The 19953-nt window shown below is 34.7% G+C and overlaps 1 protein-coding gene across 1 annotated transcript in view; it reads left to right on the top strand.

The window, feature by feature from the left end:
* LOC138695185 (cholecystokinin receptor-like) overlaps positions 1–19953 on the top strand; it is a 663775-nt gene that overhangs the window by 276335 nt on the left and 367487 nt on the right. The window contains exon 4 of the mRNA XM_069819644.1: positions 19293–19478. Within this exon, the coding sequence (XP_069675745.1) occupies positions 19293–19478 (186 nt within the window). The remainder of the gene's footprint in view (positions 1–19292; positions 19479–19953) is intronic.

Below are 19953 nucleotides of genomic sequence, written 5' to 3' on the forward strand. Positions count from 1 at the left end.
AACACAGAATAAATATAGGAAATGCCTGTTATTATTCGGTTCAGAAGCTTTTATCATCCAGTCTGTTGTCAAAAAATCTGAAAGTTAGAATTTATAAAACAGTTATATTACCGGTTGTTCTTTATGGTTGTGAAACTTGGACTCTCACTTTGAGAGAGGAACATAGGTTAATGGTGTTTGAGAATAAGGTGCTTAGGAAAATATTTGGGGCTAAGAGGGATGAAGTTACAGGAGAATGGAGAAAGTTACACAACACAGAACTGCATGCATTGTATTCTTCACCTGACATAATTAGGAACATTAAATCCAGACGTTTGAGATGGGCAGAACATGTAGCACGTATGGGCGAATCCAGAAATGCATATAGAGTGTTAGTTGGGAGGCCGGAGGGAAAAAGACCTTTGGGGAGGCCGAGACGTAGGTGGGAAGATAATATTAAAATGGATTTGAGGGAGGTGGGATATGATGATAGAGACTGGATTAATCTTGCTCAGGATAGAGACCAATGGCGGGCTTATATGAGGGCGGCAATGAACTTCCGGGTTCCTTAAAAGCCAATAAGTAAGTAAGTAAGTAAGTAAGTAAGTAAGTATGGGCTTATACAGGCTGTTTCCGGTCTGGTGTTACAAACTTTCAGGGACAATGGGGAAGGGCACATGTATCAATTTGAGATAAGGAACCCTAGTCCGCAAAAGACTGAGTCGAAAGGTATAAGCAAAAATAGTGAGATTATTGTTGATAAATGGTTAAAATAATTTTAGTTTTGTCCTTAAATTATGCAGAAACTTGATCCCAATAAATGTAACATTTCAAAATACCTTTTCACGAAAAGTTACATTCGTTAGAATCGAATTTCTGCTTATTTAAACGACAAAACTAAAATTATTCAAACCATTTATTATCATAATACACTTTTCTCTTACATTGACTGAACATATCGGGAATTAACTCAATGGCTTTCGGAAAACACGCTATGAAATGTTTATTATAAAACTTTTTCATCTGGAAAAGGGAGCAAAAACTATCAAAATTTTATTAAACGTTTTTTTTTAATATCTCAATAATTCCCTGAAATCAATGACATTACTTACGGTTCATCCTGAACATAATAGTCTTGCAGTTGATGCACCGCCGTTAAAATGATAATCTATAAAATAAATAATAATACACCGTCGTCGTTAAATTAATAATAACCTATAAAAAAATACTTATTTTCTGTGGTGGTGAAGAAAGTGACAAGGCCTATGCAACTTTACAATTAACTAAATCCCAATTGTAATAAAATAAATAGTAAAATACAATCTACAATAAAATTAGACTATTAGCATTCAAAACTTTTTAGCAATCGCTGTAGATCCGGAGTTTGATAAATAAAACATTCATGTCAGGGTATGCTATAAAAACGGAAACGGCTATCTCTCTAATAAATCTCATATAATGGTTAATTAGTAATATAAGTAGGCTTAATATGAATTAAGCTGTAAAAGTATTAAAGCTAGAAGCACAGTCATAAACATTAAAAAATTTAACAAAACGAATATACACAGGAATGTACCACATTTTATTATATGATTAACGCGAGTTACTTCCGGATGTTTCCATTAAACTTTAATGCTTACATACAAATCATCGGAGTTTTTCCTTAGACCGTGTTGGCGTTGGCATCACGAGTTATTTTGTATGACAAATAAAATATATATGTAGATCTCATGATATAACAGTGTCGCGTCTGTGGTTCAAACGTCAGGGCGATTATCTTTCATCCAGGTGATCCAGGTTCGATACCCGGCCAGATCGGAGTACAATTTGTGGTTGGCAAAGCAGGCGTTACACAGGATTTTTCTCAGGGAATTCCCGTTTCCTCTAATAAAAAACCAAAACTTAAATATTGTTACTTAATTGTTTTTTTACGTATAGGTTTGTGTTGTCTATGTTTTACAGGTTCTGACTTATTGACATTTAACGATTTTACATAGTAACGTAACTTAAATTTTGTTATTTAATTGTTTTTTACGTATAGGTTTGTGTTGTCTATGTTTTACAGGTTCTGCCTTATTGACATTTAACGATTTTACATAGTAACGTAACTTAAATTTTGTTACTTCATTGTTTTTTACGTATAGGTTTGTATTGTCTGTGTTTTACAGGTTCTGACTTATTGACATTTAACAATTTTACATAGTAACGTGACTTAAATTTTGTTACTTAATTACTTTTTACTTATAGGTTCGTGTTTATGTTTTACAGGTTCTGACTTATTGACGTTTAACGATTTTACATAGTAATGTGACTTAAATTTTGTTACTTAATTACGTTATACGTTGTCAGTGTTTTACAGGTTCTCACTTATTGGCGTTTAACGATTCTACATAGTAACGTGACTTAAATTTTGTTACTTAATTGTCTTTTACGTATAGGTTTGTGTTGTCTATGTTTTACAAGTTCTGACTTATTAACATTTAACGATTTTACATAGTAACATGACTTAAATTTTGTTACGTAATTGTTTTTTACGTATAGGCTTATGTTGTCTATGTTTTACAGGTTCTGAATTATTGACATTTAACGATTTTACATAGTAACGTGACATAAATTTTGTTACTTAATTACTTTTTACGTATAGGCTTGTGTTTGTATTTTACAGGTTCTGACTTATTGACGTTTAACGATTTTACATAGTAATGTGACTTAAATTTTGTTACTTAATTACGTTATATGTATAGGTTTGTGTTGTCAGTGTTTTACAGGTTCTGACTTATTGACGTTTACGATTTTACATAGTAACGTGACTTATATTTTGTTACTTAATTACTTTATACATACAGGTTTGAGTTGTCTATGTTTTACAGGTTCTGACTTATTGACGTTTAACGATTTTACATAGTTACGTGACTTATATTTTCTTACCGGTACTTAATTACTTTATACGCACAGGTTTGAGTTGCCTATGTTTTACTGGTTCTGACTTATTGACGTTTAACGATTTTACATAGTAACGTGGCTTATATTTTGTTACTTAATTACTTTATACGTACAGGTTTGAGTTGTCTATGTTTTACAGGTTTTAACTTATTGACGTTTAACGATTTTACATAGTAATGTGACTTAAATTTTGTTACTTAATTACGTTATATGTATAGGTTTGTGTTGTCAGTGTTTTACAGGTTCTGACTTATTGACGTTTAACGATTTTACATAGTAACGTGACTTATATTTTGTTACTTAATTACTTTATAGGCCTACATACAGGTTTGAGTTGTCTATGTTTTACAGGTGTTAACTTATTGACGTTTAACGATTTTACATAGTAACGTGACTTAAATTTTGTTACTATATTACTCTTTAGGTATACATAGGTTAGTGTTGTCTATGTTTTACAGGTTCTGACTTACTGACATTTAACGATTTTACATAGTAACATAACTTATATTTTGTTACTTAATTATTTTTTATTTATAGGTTTGTGTTTTCTATGTTTTACAGGTTCTGACTTAGACATTTAACGATTTTACATAGTAATGTGACTTATATTTTGTTACTTAATTACTTTTTACGTATAGATTTGCGTTGTCTTTATTTTACAGGTTCTGACTTATTGGCATTTAACGATTTTACATAGTAACGTGACTTATATGTAGTGTTTTTGTAACGCAGTCTTTACTCCTGGTTGAGTGTTAGAGAAGGCCGTATGGCCTTAACTCTGCCAGGTTAAATAAATCATTATTATTATTATTATTATTATTATTATTATTATTATTATTATTATTATTATTATTATTATTATTATTATTATTATTATATTTTGTACGAGTTTATAGAGCAGACTCGTAGATAAACCATATTCAACGTTTAAAATGTACATTAAATCCTACTTTCTGCTGGCGAATGAAAAGCTGGATGTCTACGACTGATGTCCAGAACAGTAATTTAATTACGCTAGGACAATTTGTTTTACACAGGAAACAGACTAATAGTTTACACTTTCATTTAACCTTGTCATCGCATCTGTTCATTAGCTTTGCAGTAATAAACTATGTCAGAATAAACAAATTGAAGGGTATCAATCATTAAGACGTAACGCATAACGACCCCGTTGTGCGGCCACTGGGGCGCCTGCGACATCAATATTGCGAACCCCCGCGCCGCCGCATATTAGCCCCGGCATGTTCCAAGTGACGACGACGGCAGTATCTTTTTTTGTTTCCGCTGGTGCCAGTGGTTGGCTGCCTCATTGCCTTTGTTGTGTTATTTGTTCGATGCTCTCTAGGGGTGCTTTGTGGCCTGTGGTAATGTTCTAACACGGTCCTTGTACGCTACATGAGCGTCCACGTTACTTAATGGATTCCCGTGGTTCCTTCTCTGTTATTTCCGTGACGTTACACCAACTACAGGAATTAATTCTCAACATGATAAAATGGTGCGATAATCCTGTTAATGATAATTATGTTCAAATATACAGTAAGCCTTTGTTTAAAAAGACTTTAATACAAAAAAAAAATGTTTTTACTCGTATTTGTGTTCACAGGCACATTCATAAAATGTATCCTTTTTGCAAAAAAAAAAAAAAAAAAGTAAACATACCTCGACGTTAATTCGACCCAGTGGGGTTTAACTCTTATAATGCAAGGTACCGTATATCATACAACGGAATTTTCTCTTAAGGGGAGAGGATGGTATTTTTTAAAACTTATTTCCTATTTGGTGTAAAATATTATTTTTTTGTATGTAGAGAGCTCATAGCTGTGGCAACTCAACCAAATAAAAATATTTTGAAAAAAAAATTTTGGGGGCCCAAATTTGAAAAAAATATACCAATGCAGGATTGTACTAAAACCGATATATCTAAACCGTTTTTAAAGATAGATTCAAACAGTTTTTTTGAAATGCATTTGCTAAAGCATGTTCTACAAACTCTCTGTAACAGAATTTTGATATTAGTCCCTACGGTTGTAAAATAAACAATTAAAATGTAATAACAATTTTTTTATTTCCTTTCTTGCAAACAAACGGACGTATCTTTAAAATGAAATCAATTAACAAATTCTGTTGCAGAGAAGTTTCCTAATAGTCTAAAGAATGTGTGTTCTAAATTTAATGCATGTATCTTTAATAGTTCAGGAATTTATCCATTTTTGTCTGGCAATGTAGCAAAAAAAAAATGAAGTTACTGGAAACCGATAAAAGCGGGCGTGTGATTTAAAAATCCATAGCGCAGGAAGTTTAAAAATGACATCTCAACATCCGACAAGGGCACAAATACCCACAAAATGTTATGCAATGCATTCCACACATATCAAAGGGTATTTTAGAGAAACTTTTTTTTTAAATTTAATTTACCGGAAACAGCAATAAAAGTGGGCGAGTGATTTAAAAATCTATAACTCAGGAAGTTTGAAAATGGCGATTGAACATCAGATAAGGTCACAAATACCCACAAAATGTTATGCTATGCATTCCACACATATCACAGAGTATTTTAAAGATTTTTTTTTTTTTTTTTTTTTGGAAATTTACTTATTTTTCACCAAAAAATACCATCCTCTCCCCTTAAATCCAGTGAACGGGTCTTTTGACAGTAAGTTTTTAGCAAAACAAGTTCAAATAGAACCCATTATGCAGTTCATCAGCAAATATCAACTTCAGTGGAAGAGTCCTCTCGAACGAATGGATCGATGCAGAATTCCAAAAGCACTGTTTCATTACTATCCGCATGGCAAAAGATCTCTAGGTCGTCCGAAGAGGAGATGGACTGAAAACTCTAGTTTGAGACCGTAACAGGCCACTCGGCCTAATACTTGTTAGGAAAATGATGACAGGTTCTACATTGTAAGTTGCGCCTCCTCACTTACGATTATAATCTTTTCACTCTCCATAAGACAGAGAGATTAACGGGGATAACGGGTGAAATTCTAGTCATATTCAGTCAAAAATCGCCTTTTCCTTGCCTTACAAAACACGAATCAGCAGTTTCGTATTTATATGAAGGGTTCAGAGTCATAGTGGGCCAAGCGCCATTTATTAAAAACGGAGAAAGCAAGGGTTAAAGTTAAGCGAATACCATAGTTTAATGAAGATTGACATATCACCTAGATTTAATGTGCATACTTTATGTTACTTGCTATATGTTTCATTGAATTATGGTAATCACTTAATTTTAACTCTTGTTTTCTCCGTTTTTAATGAATGGCGCTTGGCCCACTATGGCTCTGAATCCTTCATATGTTGAGCAAGTTTCAATGGTCTGCTGCGCTCGAAAGTATAAAAATTTCACATTATATAAATGCCTGTACCCTTGAACTTTAATTCTGTGCAAATTTTACAAGCTGTTTTCTCATACTTTTCTTTTCAGCACATTTCGTCAAGTTCGAAGTGTGAAGGCGCTTACAGTTTTGATGCTAGGAACATGCAATTTTTACTACTTGTTCTAAACACTATGGTTAAAAAAATAGCGCGTGGGTTTTATGATTAAATTAATGCTTTTTAAAATAAAAAATGAAATATTTATAGTGGCAAGGGAAAATTTCTATGTTTAGGTATGCAGTGGTTATAAAATCCTCCCCCCCCCTTTCTATTAAAGATATAGGAAAAGTGATGCGTGATGTTTTTCTAAATATGCCACTGGTCTTGCAAAAAAAAATTAAAAATTGAACGCACATTTCATTTGAAATATGCTAATTTTTTCAGAATACTTTTGTTAGTAACTCAGAAACTATTAGACTTACAGAAATGAAACTTCACCACATCATTAGGCTATTTATCACATCTTGATTATGTGTGCAAAACATCAAGTACGTTGCTTGAAAAATGTAGTAAAAAATAGAAATTTCACGCTATTAATATGCAAGTAGCAAATACAAAACACATATCATATACCCTAACGTAACTTATTAACATACATAAAAGTGTACAACTCAATAATTAGCATTATCCGTGTAATATCTTCGTCAGTTCGTGTCAAAACTGCAACAGCTGATTTTCTAAGCTGTCTCGCCTTGAAGAGTAACAATCCAATCTCTTGTTCCTATTCTCTATTCTCCATGAGGTCAAGACTTGCGAGCGATTCCCATTATTCCGACCTGACATCGAGGGTGGTAGATATTTTCTTCGGGGATGCTCAGTTTCCTTATAATGCGCTAGAATGTGCTTCTATGACTCCTTTTCGACACATAAGTGAACAGATGCGGTGTCCTTCTTCTGTGGTAATTTTATGATCCGTTGATACTCCCAATCTAAGGCACGCCAAACCCGCGTTGCTATTTTCGCTGCAAGAGTTTATATAGTCACCCCTCCTCCAATTAAGCATGAGATCGGATTGTAAATGGAGTTAGGATTTCTCAGAATATTGGAGCTCAATATCTTGCCTCTTGATATCAATTAAATATACCTTCACATTACGCCAGACATTTCATGCTCCTTTTAATTTATTTAGCTAGCTAGATAGTTAGTGAATACTAGCTAGCCTGCTAGTGAGTACAAATTAAAATTATAAAACAAACATGTTTCTAGCCACTACCGTAAGAGCCAGGCTCGTGTACGGTATGGTCTTAGCCAATAATAAAAACATTAAATTTACAAAGACAGTTTACTAAATACAGTAATTAACTGTAAACCGATATATAACACACAAGAGCAAAAAAGAAGAAGAAAGAGAAAAAAACACATTTAATATAAATTGACAATCAGACAGAAACCAGTGATACAATAAAAACATGAATATAGTCGACAGAAATAAAAGGTTAAAAATACACACATTTGTTAATATTATACATTATGAATAATTTTATAAATTTCTTTTTTAAAAGGTTCAATTCTAAAATATTTCAAATTTGGAAAATGGTTTGTAATTTTATTATAAAGTCTTGGGCCGAAACTAGCACCATGTTTAAGAGCTGCACTTGTATGACATTTCCCCACACTCAATCCATTCCCATATATCGAAGCCCCTTCTGCAGTTTATAAACATTATGGAAGTTCTTCAATCTGCCACATTGTGGCCGGAGCGTTGCTTGTTGTATTCCTCTGGGAATTATGGGGATAAAACTGGTTGTCAGTGAAGAGAAACGACTGGAAGCATTTGAAATGTGGATATGAAGACACAATAAGAAATGAAGCTGTCCTAGAAAGAATGGATAAAGAAAGAATATTGCTGAAACTGATCACGAAGAGAAAAACAAACTGGCTGGGTCACTGACTAAGAAGGAACAGCCTATTTAAGGATTCAGTGAGAGGAATTGTGAACGGGAGAAAAGTTCGGGGCAGTAGAATATATCACAACATTGAAATATACGAATTGTATGCGGAGATTACGAAGAAGGCGGAAAATAGGGTAGATTGGACAGTGATGAGTTCGCAGTGAAAAACCTGTCCTTGTGTAGAAATCTATGAATGAATGGAAAGTGTTGGTAATATGACAATTTTAAATATGTATTATAAATTCCCATTGTTTACAGGATTTGCCACTTGTATGATATTGATATTATGATTGAAGTACAGGGACATCATTTTATTTTTACTAACATTTCTAATAGGCCTGTTAACTTGGCTATACCTTTGGATTAACGATTGTGACCGGAAACACCGTTTGCTACCCCTTTCTACGACTGGAGTTCGATGATACTGGCGTAAAATACAAACAATGAGGTATAGGAGGGAAGAAAAGTAGTTCATTCATTTACGTAAACTAGGAAATATCGCGATTTTGAGTTTGATAATTTTCATTAGGTTTTTCTTTCATCAAAACACAATACTGTATTAACAATAAGTGTTTTCAGTCACGAACTGAGCTATCTATTCGGACGTATTCATTATGCAGTGTATATTATACTGTCTACAGCACATTAACGTACAATATAGAGAATGAAGTTAAATTGAAAAGTAATCATAATATGGATATTTAAACACATTTTTTTAAAATGGTGGCTGTTCATTTCGATACAGGCTTCAGTTCCTTTGTGCATATTATCGCACTATAGACTATTTCAATTGCCAGTTTTATCCTTCGTACTAGTAACTGATGTTGAAATAATTCTGTACTTGCTCTATAAAAACTTACCTTACGTATTGTAAATTCAATCTTCACTTCTGCCCTATCCGAAAATATAAAATTACTCTGCTATGCTATCTACTGTCCGTCCAAGTGGTTTTGTCGCAGGGTCGTAGAAAGGGGGAAATCACGTGACAGTTAATTAATTAACGAGGCCCTTTCATTTAAGTTATTTTAAACAGTTGTATAATATTACGTAGACGTCCAATTCCTAACAGAAATTAATGTTTTCAGAAAAGAGCTAAGACAGCCCAGCCACTAGCCTTTACGGAGGGGAAGCAGAAGCGGGTGGAGGAACCGGGATGCGACGTAGGCAAACGGACGGCAGTACCTGTGCGAGAATATGATTCAATATTGAAAGTTCTTTCGTCACAGGAAAACGTGAACATATTTCTGGAACGTACTACACTCTCTATTTCAGTACTCTGTGTGTTTACTATGACCATAAGGCGACTTTGACTGTATACGCTTGGTTCTGTGTGGAGAACGGTTGGAAGTTTACTAGGAGACGGGGTGGGAGTGAAGTACATTCAAAAACTCAGGTACAATAAAAATTGAAGCAAAAATGAAATGATGTCCCTGTATATGATATTGTTATAGCCTGTTTAAATATTTAGTCGGAGACAAAGTAGCCACATTAGCCACTTTTGTTCAGCTGATCAGTGATTAGATGTTGGCGATCTTGTTATTTTTAATACTAAAGACACTGACCATTGATGTGAATAGCTCGGATAGCAGAGTCAATGTGTTGTGAACGGTTTTCAGTTTGTTGTTCAACAATTATATTCATATGCATATGTTAAACCAAAAACCACATATGCCTATACAATAGTATGCGAAATGTTGTTTAGATTTTCATTCACAATAATAAATCATTGCGCGCTCTACCTTTCGGGAGGAATATAAAATGTAGTAACAGCAGCAGCATATACGCACGTACGCAAGCATATAATGGATATCTGCAATACCGATCGGGCTATGTAACATGATATATAGTTTCGATTTCCGCCGTCACTGGCATTCACTTATAATTTCAATAGTCTCTAGATCGTGTACTTCCAGTCGGAGGTCTGCTAATGTATTTGTGCATGTCTCGACCATCTGGTTCACGTGGGGGAGGCAGACTGATGCATGGCTGTTGCAGTAAAACCCGTTGAAAGATGTGAACGCTGCGTTGAAATGTTTCCGTTATTTCAAAATGCAAGCACGTATACAAATGATCATCTCAACAGACACATTTTGTGAAATGCAAGTCATTTGTAAGAATTTGAACCACATGGATGTGAATGTCCTTCTGTGATACGGAAATTCATATTCTGTATTTTCTGTATTCTTATGGAGTGTTTTGATATGCTCTGTCTGTAGTTCATATACAGTATCTGATCAACTCACTGTCAGAATCGTCCATATTACGAACTACGACAGCCTACATCTACACTGCTACTAATCTTAATATACTAAGTTACTGTTTATACTAATAGTACTTGTAATAGACTATGACGATTACTATTATAATTATAATACTTAACCCTTAAATAATTGGCTAAATTTCACTCCTCATACTACTTTATTAAACCATGTCGGACTGTAAAGAAAACAACTATCGCAATGTCCATATTTTATACGTTGTACAATATTATAATAATAATCTGTGGCGCTACAGCCCACGAGGGGCCAAGACCGACCAGCCGGCTGCTGGCATCACGACCACATGCCAAAGCAGAGGTGGACGATCATTCAACCAGGATGGAGATATCGTGTGGTTAGCACGATGAGCTCCCCAGCCATTATAGCTGGTTTGCGTAACCGGATTTCGCTACCTATCGTAGCTCCCCAAGTGCATCACGATGCCGGGTGGGCACCGGTCCCATACACTGGCCGAAATTGTTGTATCCTATAGGATACTTTGTCAATTTAAGGGTTAAAGAAAATTCGTATTATAACAGTTTAAAAACACTACATATACATTCTGTTAAAATTGTGCAGGGTGTATCGAAAATAGTGGGCAAAACTTCACGTATGGATTCCTCTTATACAGAGTGTTTCCGAGGTGGTGTTACAGACTTTCAGGGATGATGACGAAGGGCACATGTATCAATTTGAGATAAGGAACTATGGTCCGGAAATGACTGTGTCGAAAGTTATTAGCAAAAATAGTTGTGTGGAAATGGGATTGTAATTTGGCACCACGCGCCCTCCTTCCCTTAACTTTTGGAATAGTCATGAAAAAATGGTATGGGCCGGATGTTTCCTACGTGGGTACTTGTACCGATACAATCTGTGAGCTTGTCTACTGTTCGAAAATCAGGTATGCTTATTCCGCTCTCGTGTACTCCTCCATTTCACTAGGACTGATCGACTGGACATTGCAACTTGTGCACATACACTGCTGTCTACAGACGTGCATATCAGGACCGACCATGTCCGTTACACATTACGCTATCTGCATTGCTTTAGTGTAGTTTCCTGTCCCTATCCCTCAGACAGCGCACTGAATGGAATACTGTAAGTAGACAACGTAACCAACGTCAGATGAATACAGTACAGTATGTGTGAGATGTACAGATAAATACTCATAAATAAGGTGTACAGAGGAATAAAATTGTTTCATTTCCACAGAACTATTTTTGTTTGTAACTTTCGACTCGGTCATTTCCGGACCAGGGTTCCTGTTCTCAAATTGATACATGTGCCCTTCGCCATCATCCCTGAAAGTTTGTAACACCACCTCGGAAACACCCTGTATAGAGGAGAGAAGAACATTATATCGACATGGATCCTGAAATGCTTGGTTGCCGCATTATAGTGGTTACAGTTAGACCAGAGATGTTTGTTTGTTGGAATTAGTTTAATATTAATGATACAGTCTGTGTACATTTGCTCACAGGAACTGTTCAAAATGTCCTCGTCGTCTCATTGACACCTGAATTTTCTATATTTAGGTTTTGTAAGTTAGGCTATAACTATTTTACGGAAAAAATGAAAAAAAAAGTGTAGTAAGGCTAATATATTTATTTTAATTAAATCTATCATGATGTAGCACTGACGTATTGGATTTAATGTCCTGCAATGTTGGAACATGAGAGAGGCAACCAAAACTTCACATACTTACGTCTTATTCACACGAAAAACTAATCGCAAGACCTATGAAACCAGAATTGAGTTTACACAAACTCTGTGTGACTTGAATTGTGGTATTCTGTTAATGAACAGTGTCGTGTATTATGCAAATCTAGCTCAAATTATTCAATATAATATTTTCTGATTTGTAGTACTAGCCTAGTTGAAACTTGAAAACCGCTGTTAAGTTTCGAGACAATGTTACAAATTGGAACTTTCGAAATGATAAAATATGAATGAGCAAAATGTTTTTTGTGTGTTTTGTATGTACGACCATGGCGTCTAAGCAGCGATGAAGATGCGATATGACCGGAAGGAGTGTTTTTCAGTGTTGTAATTAATTTCGAGGTTGTTATCTCATAAACACAGAACGAAACTGAAATAGAAATGTTTCAGAAATTCTACCCCTCGTTTATATCATTCACTGTAGTTCTCACAGCTTGCACAAGATCTCGATCTCTGCCGCCTTTGCTTACTTTTCGATGGACTGTAATGCATTTGAGCACGTGGTTGATATCTTCGAATATCTTGGACTGAACCGCGTACATTCCCTTGTGGAAAGTCATGAATAAGTGAGCCATTTAAGTCTCGCATTTCAGTATATCCTCAAGGGGGCAAAAGAAGTCGTCATGCATATTGCAGTTTCAATTGTCTTTCGTTGAACTTGGAGGCAAGACACGTAAGAGTGATATATGGTTCCTACGAGAGGAGATGTATTATGTGATGGCAGAGGCCTCTATTTCAGCTTGCCCTGCCATGTTCTCATTTTTGTTGCCCCAGGGACACAAAGATAACTCCACGTTTTCAAACCGATTTTAATTCAGTGTACGTAAAGACAGACATGACTGTGGATCATCAAACAGTCCTCATTCGTAGGTCACTGAACTAACGGCTTCTTTGCAAAACTTCTGACTTCGAAATAAATGTTATTTCTTTTCCACTTTAATTGCTGTAATATATTAATGATATATATGCAGGATTAATTAGTTCAAAGTCTGATATTGTTTCTTTTTCCCCTCTCTTCCTTTTCTCTTGTATTTTATTACTCTTTCTCTTCTATCCCTTTTTCATTACTTCCATTATTCATTTCTTCGTCTCTCTCTTTTCTCCCCTTTTCTTCCATTAATCAATTACATCATCTCTATTTTTATACATACATACATACATACATACATACATACATACATACATACATACATACATACATACATACAGCTCGCGCAAGAAACGATTACTGAAAACCAATAGTGGCGTTGCTGTCTGTTTTGACGTGTGTATGTAGGCACGCCGAGGGAGTACTGTCTCTTCCAAGAAGATGAACAAATAAAGACATCGCCGAGGAAGTAAAGAACGCAGCAAGAGAAAAATTCGAAGCTAATTAAACGTGTAACATATGTTTATGAATGAAATAATGATACCGTGCGATACAAGACACGTATTCACATGCAATGGAACAAATTAAAGTCGTAATGTAACTATCACAACGCAAGACTGATTCTATCGGTCATTTCTCTTCCGACTGTACTCCTGAATATCATTCAGTTATCTCGTGACCTTTCCTCTCGACCGCTCTTCCTTATCGCAGTGTTTGAATAGCATTCCTTCCGTCGGTAATCCGTGATTGCGACCTATACATACATACATACATACATACATACATACATACATACGTGGTCTGCCCATGGGCAGGTCTTTCACTGCAAAACCAGCATTCTCCAATCTTTTCTATTTTCTGCCTTCGTCTTAATTTCCCCATATGATCCACATATCTTAATGTCGTCTGTCATCTCATATCTTCTTTTGCCCCGAACTCTTGTCCCGTTCACTATTCCTTCCAGTACAACCTTTAGTAGGCAGTTTCTTCTCAGCCAGTGACCCAACCAATTCCTATTGGCATAATTATGTTTTATTACTTCTTTTCCTCTCTCTGTTTTTCTACTTTTCTTTCATTACTCATTTCTCTTCCTACCCTTTCTTTCATGATTTATTTCAACTTCTTTCCTTCCTATTCTCTTATATGTTAGTCTATTACTCTATTACTCTTTTACCTTTTTCCATTTTTTTAAGTATTCATTTCTTTTCTTCCTTTTTTCTTTCATTATCCGATTATCTCTACCCTCTTTCTTATCTCATTACACTTTTTTATTCTTACTCTTTCCATTTCCTTCAATATTCATATCTTCCTCTGTTTTTCTCTCTATTTTCCTTTCATTATTCAATTACTTATTCTTTCTTTCTTATATTTTATTACTCTGTTTCTCTCCTGTCTTTCTTGCAATTTATTTTTTTCCGTTCCTTCCTTCTTTCTTCTTCCCTTTATTATTTTCTCCAACGCATCTTCTCTCCTTTCATTGCTCTTTTCTTTTACAACACTTTCTCTTTGCTATTTTCTTCTCTCTTTTCATTTTGATTTAATTATTTACTTTCTTCTTTCTTCCTTTCTTTCTTTCATTCATTCATTCATTCATTCATTCATTCATTCATTCATTCATTCTTTCTTTCTTTCTTTCTTACTTTTTTAATTTATTATTTATTTATTAATCTCCACTTCTTTTGGTTTCTTTGAATTTTTATTTTTTCATCCTATCCTTTCCTTCTCTCCACTTGTAAAATAATTATTTCTTTCTCTTTATCTCTCCTTTTATTTTTTATTTTACTTTATTACTCCTTGTTCCTTTCCTCTGTTATTTTACAACATTTTCTTCGTCTCAATTTTTTACTTCCTTTGTTTTTCCTTTTCTTGTATTTTTTCCCTCGTGTTTTCTTTTTTTTTATAATTAGGCTACTTTTGTTTTATCTCTTTTCTGCTATAATTCGTTCTTCCTGTCTTTTTACTTCTCATATTTATTTTTCGTTCTCTCATGTTTCCTCATTTATTTCATAACGGCTTCTTTTCTAATTTTTTCACAAATCTATAGTTTTCTCCTTGTCAACCTATTCTATCATTATTTTATTATTCTTTCACCTCTTCTTCCCTTTATTTTCTCTTATTTTTAATACTATTTGTTTTTTGTAGCAAATATTAATTACGCAGTCAAATTGAATTATTTCAAGGAGGAGCAAAGAGAATGATAGAATTAATAAATAAGCTACCTTGTTCCTTATTGAATAACTTCAAGGGAAAAACTGTTTGTGTGCTTTCAATGTTGTCAGTCCGCTTGAGGTTTGTGGTTATAAAAGGTGAAAATTGAGCCAGTGTCTGGTACGTTCTGGGTAGCTCAGTCGGTAGAGCGTTGGCGCGCTCAGCTAAAAGTCCTGGGTTTCATACTCGACCCCGGAACAATTCTTTCCTTGAAATTATTCAAATCAGCTTCACAGAAATCTCTACCTGAAAGGCAAATTTTCTTATTTCTTATTGTTTGGAAAATGGCATTGTATGGGGCTGAAACATGGTCATTACGACAAAATGAAGATAAATTTGAAATATGGATTTGGAGAGGAATTGAGGAGCGTTTTTGCAAAAGTCGATAGATGCAGAAATCAAGATTTTACATAAATTACACTAAGTGACAGGATCTATCGAGTTTTGAAAAAAACCTGGAAGGTTTGGTAGTCTCTACATACGGTATGAATCAAGTTTTGGTAAATCTGATTTCATAGATCGATTCCGGAGGTAGAAAATATACGATATCCATATGTAACTCACTTTCGAAAAATTCTGCTTCTATCGACTTTTGCAGAAACGTTCCTCAATTGAAAGTATAAATTAAACAGACAAAATAAGGGAAAAAGCTGCGCTAGAAAGAGTTGGTGAAGAAAGAATAATGCTGTAAGTTATCAGAAAGAGAAAAATGAATTTGTCTGGATCAACTGACTAAGACGAAAGAGCCTACTGAAGGATGCACTGGAAAAAATGGTGAACGGGAAAAATGTTCGGGGTAAAAGAAAATAATTAACATTGTTAGACAACATTAACACACATGGATCGTATGTGGAAACGAAGTGGAATTCGGAAATTGGAGAATGCTGAGTTTGCAGTGAAGGACATCCCTTTAAGCAGAAAGGTATGAATTATTGAATACCCTTTAAATGTTCCCCGAATGTTAGGAGTCTTTCACCTTCTGACGCATGATACTCCCCTTTCGTAGTTTGTTTTTCAGCTGTTACTCAAGAGACGTAAACAAATGAATTACGATGTACAGGATCACTATAACCCAAAACCGAAAAATACTTTCATTCGTTGTACTTTGTATCATTTACAAATTGTATGTTTAAAAAAATGCGTTTAGTTACTTTTAGAAAAAAAATAATTACATAATATTGCTGTTCTTATGTTTAGTCGCTTCTGTTATTATTTTACTATTTGCAGTACAAATCAGTATTTAGAATTAATAGAGATGTAATGAGGTTCTAAGTAGTTACTTTTCAAGCAATGAACAGTAATTTGCAAGCAAAACATTCAAGGAAAATGTGCATAACAATATTAATTAGAGTTGCCTTCCTTATGTATACTTCATTTGACATTTGCATCTGTGTAGCAGCGGTCTATAGGGAAATAATAATAATAGTTTTATTTTTCCTGGCAGAGTTAAGGTCATTAGGTCTTTTCTTCCATGTAACGCATATACAGGAAAATACATATGGGCTATACCATCTCAAATCGACCGAAATGTAGAGAAAATTGACTTTGAAATTTTTAAATACAATGAAACTTTTTCTCTCCGTAGACAACTGTGATATAATGCTTTGTGCAAAGTTTGATACATCAGAACTTAATAGTGTTTAAATTAATAATATTTAAATTTATCGTATTTTCACCCAGTGATCAAATCATGGTTTATTTTGATGCTGAGAAGTTAAAGTTTATATTGACATGTAAATAGTTTTTCTTACTTTTTATGGAAATTGAGAAATTTAGATTTTTCTTCATTAAGACGCCTTTGGCCACGAAAAAATATTTTTAAAATATATGGTTAGATTTCGCATTAAAAGTACAAATAAACGCATATTTTTTACTGGTGGTACGTTGATAAGAAAGTATTGAAAATATCAAATAAAGAAAATAAATAGTACGCGCGTGAACTAACCACCTGACTGTGAGACGGGAGGTACTGTCGGTGACTCAGTAGAAGACGAGACTGACTGAGGAGGAAGGGATGTGAACAGATAACATACAACACGTGCAATATTTGTACTGCAATAAGCGGAAACATTAGGTCTCCTTCTGTTCAACTTAGCTTTAATTTCCATACGCATTGTTACTCATGTTTCCTGTACGAGTAATAACCTGGCTACTAGGATGCTTATCTGAGCTATGTTTATTAAATAATCAACAGCGATAGTCAAGAAGGTCACATTCTTTCCGCTCGTCTTCTCCTGAGTAACGGACAGTAGTCGAGACAAGCAAGGCCAGGAGACAAACACATGATGTGTCGTCTAGCAGTCATGGCTGGGCTAGCTTTATCACAAGTTTTCATAAACACAGGAGTAAAATGACGCCCATTGCTCTCTTATCTTCAGTTCTCGGCCAGTGCGTGCGGTACTGCGCCGTTCAAGTCTAGGCGTGTGAAAATAATTTATTTAATACCCTCGAAACTTATTGCCGAGCCACTAAGCAAACAATGCCGAATCCATCTTAATAATGCAAGGTTTTTTCTCAATATTTTTTTACATTTTTACAAATGGCCAAAAAGCCTAAAAACAAGTAAAATCAGATTATCTGTGTCTCTGTGTATAATAAAAATAAGGATTACTTCTTAACATAACCTACCAAATGTCAGCTTCAAAATAAGCTCTCGTTCAATGTTCTGCAGAAAATGGTTCCAGAGCTCTGAGCGCTGAAAGAGGCTTGTTTTTATAAAATACGCTAAATTTGTCGCTCAATAATACGAAAACCGTTTGACTTTCGTTAGTATATTTTTTAAAATGCACTCTCCTCAGCATCTTGTATAAGTAGGGAAAAAATTAGAGTATAAAAAAATGCGAGCTTTTTTACTGATCGATTTCATATGGAATAGCCCATGTACTAATTAACTTAAGAAAAAAATATTGAATGCATATTATGAATAATATCACAAAACTAAAGGAAGATTACAATTTGTCTAATCGGTAGGCCTATGGGTTACAATGAAACAATGACTAATTATCTAGAACTTAGTGTCAATAGAAAAAAACAAAGTAATAACTATGTATTAAAAATTCTAACTGTAAGAAAGTAATCTTTTGCATTAAAAATGTTCCTTAATAATCTGATTTTACACGACTGAGGACTAAGACTACTTCTGATATCCAGCGGTAACGAATTCTAGGAGCGGGCCATGGCTATTAAAAAGAACTTGAGTACAGAGATGTCTGATGACGTGGTATTGATAGCAACAGGGTGTGCTGTGAAAGAGTATTAAGATTATTATGCGAAGTTAGGAAAGTAAACCAACAGGAGTGGTAGTTGGGTGTGAAGTTATGAATAATTCGTTATAGTAAGACAGTGACACTAAACGTATATTTTGGAAGCGCAACTAGGAGAGTCGTAGAAAGTATTCCGATATATGATCATAACGGCGGATATTGAAAATAGCCTAATTCGGATGCAGACATTATGTACACGTTGAAGTTTTTTAGCACTTAAGTCACTATGTAAAATGTCATAGTAGTCAAAGTGAGGCATCTCAAGGGTCTGCAGTAGGATTTCTTTGAGAGGAGCTAATGATATCACAGGCCTGTGGTTGCCGCATTACGGGCGCAATATAGGCTGAGGATAGTGATGGACTGCCATGTCAAACCTCTGTCCCAGCTTCCTGTGTTTCAGCCCCTTCAGAGAGGGATACTCCAGCCGCTCTTCAAACTATGCGTGGTTGTTAATAGGTCCTTTGTCGTCCAGTTGACCATTAGTCTTCACACGTAACCCAGTTATACCTCTGGATACTGGGTTACCGACAGATCTTAGCCACCTATTCAAGTACTCATGAATGGAAGGTCATAGATTATAGAAGCGCTTCTCAACAATAAACCAGGAGAAAAAAGTAAAGAGCGAAGTCCAAGAATTCGATGGCTAGATGATATCATTTGAGCTAGGAACAGGCCAAATAGTCTATTACTTTTAATGAAGGAAATATTTGCAGCTAACACAGAAACTACAGTTTATTAATAATATCTAATGTAAGATTATAATTATTACTTATGTTATTTGCAGAAAGACACAAGTGCCGAGAAGATTGGCCATCCAAATCCAGCGAGCGAGCCTACAACATTTTCTTGGACGCCATGTTACTTCTAGTCCCACTGATCATCATGACTCTGGCTTATTCCCTGATAGTCTCAAAACTTTGGAAAGGACTTCGACGGGAAATCAGACACAATTCTTCATGCCGCAGACAGCGTGAGTAATGAACAATTTTTGCTTAAGAACTTACGTTATATTCGTTTATTTGATGAAAGATGGCTTTATTGAATTTATGTATCAACTAAAACTGAAAGCATTTTAATGGCTGAAGAATTTATACTCGCCTTTTTTTATTAGAGTATAAGATATAGGGTAATTTTTTTATTTTTGTACTAGTCAACTATATTCGATGAAATAATGATTAATTTAATTTAGAGTATATATAGTACAAATTTTGATTACTGGTTAAAGATGATGTGTCTGTATACCTACTAGTATAGTCCATGAACGTAGGTTTCATTTACTGTATATATTAGGTATGTTTTGGTTAACAGTTTGAGATGATGTCTATGTAACTCGTGTATTCTTTGAAAATATGATTCTTCACTTCGTATAATATATAAGTAGAATACAAATGATGGTCATACTACCTGTGAGACAGGCTCCCACAGGCTCCCATGTGACGTCATTG

This window comes from Periplaneta americana, chromosome 2 (genome assembly GCF_040183065.1).
Source record: "Periplaneta americana isolate PAMFEO1 chromosome 2, P.americana_PAMFEO1_priV1, whole genome shotgun sequence".
In the NCBI taxonomy this organism is placed as follows: domain Eukaryota; kingdom Metazoa; phylum Arthropoda; class Insecta; order Blattodea; family Blattidae; genus Periplaneta; species Periplaneta americana.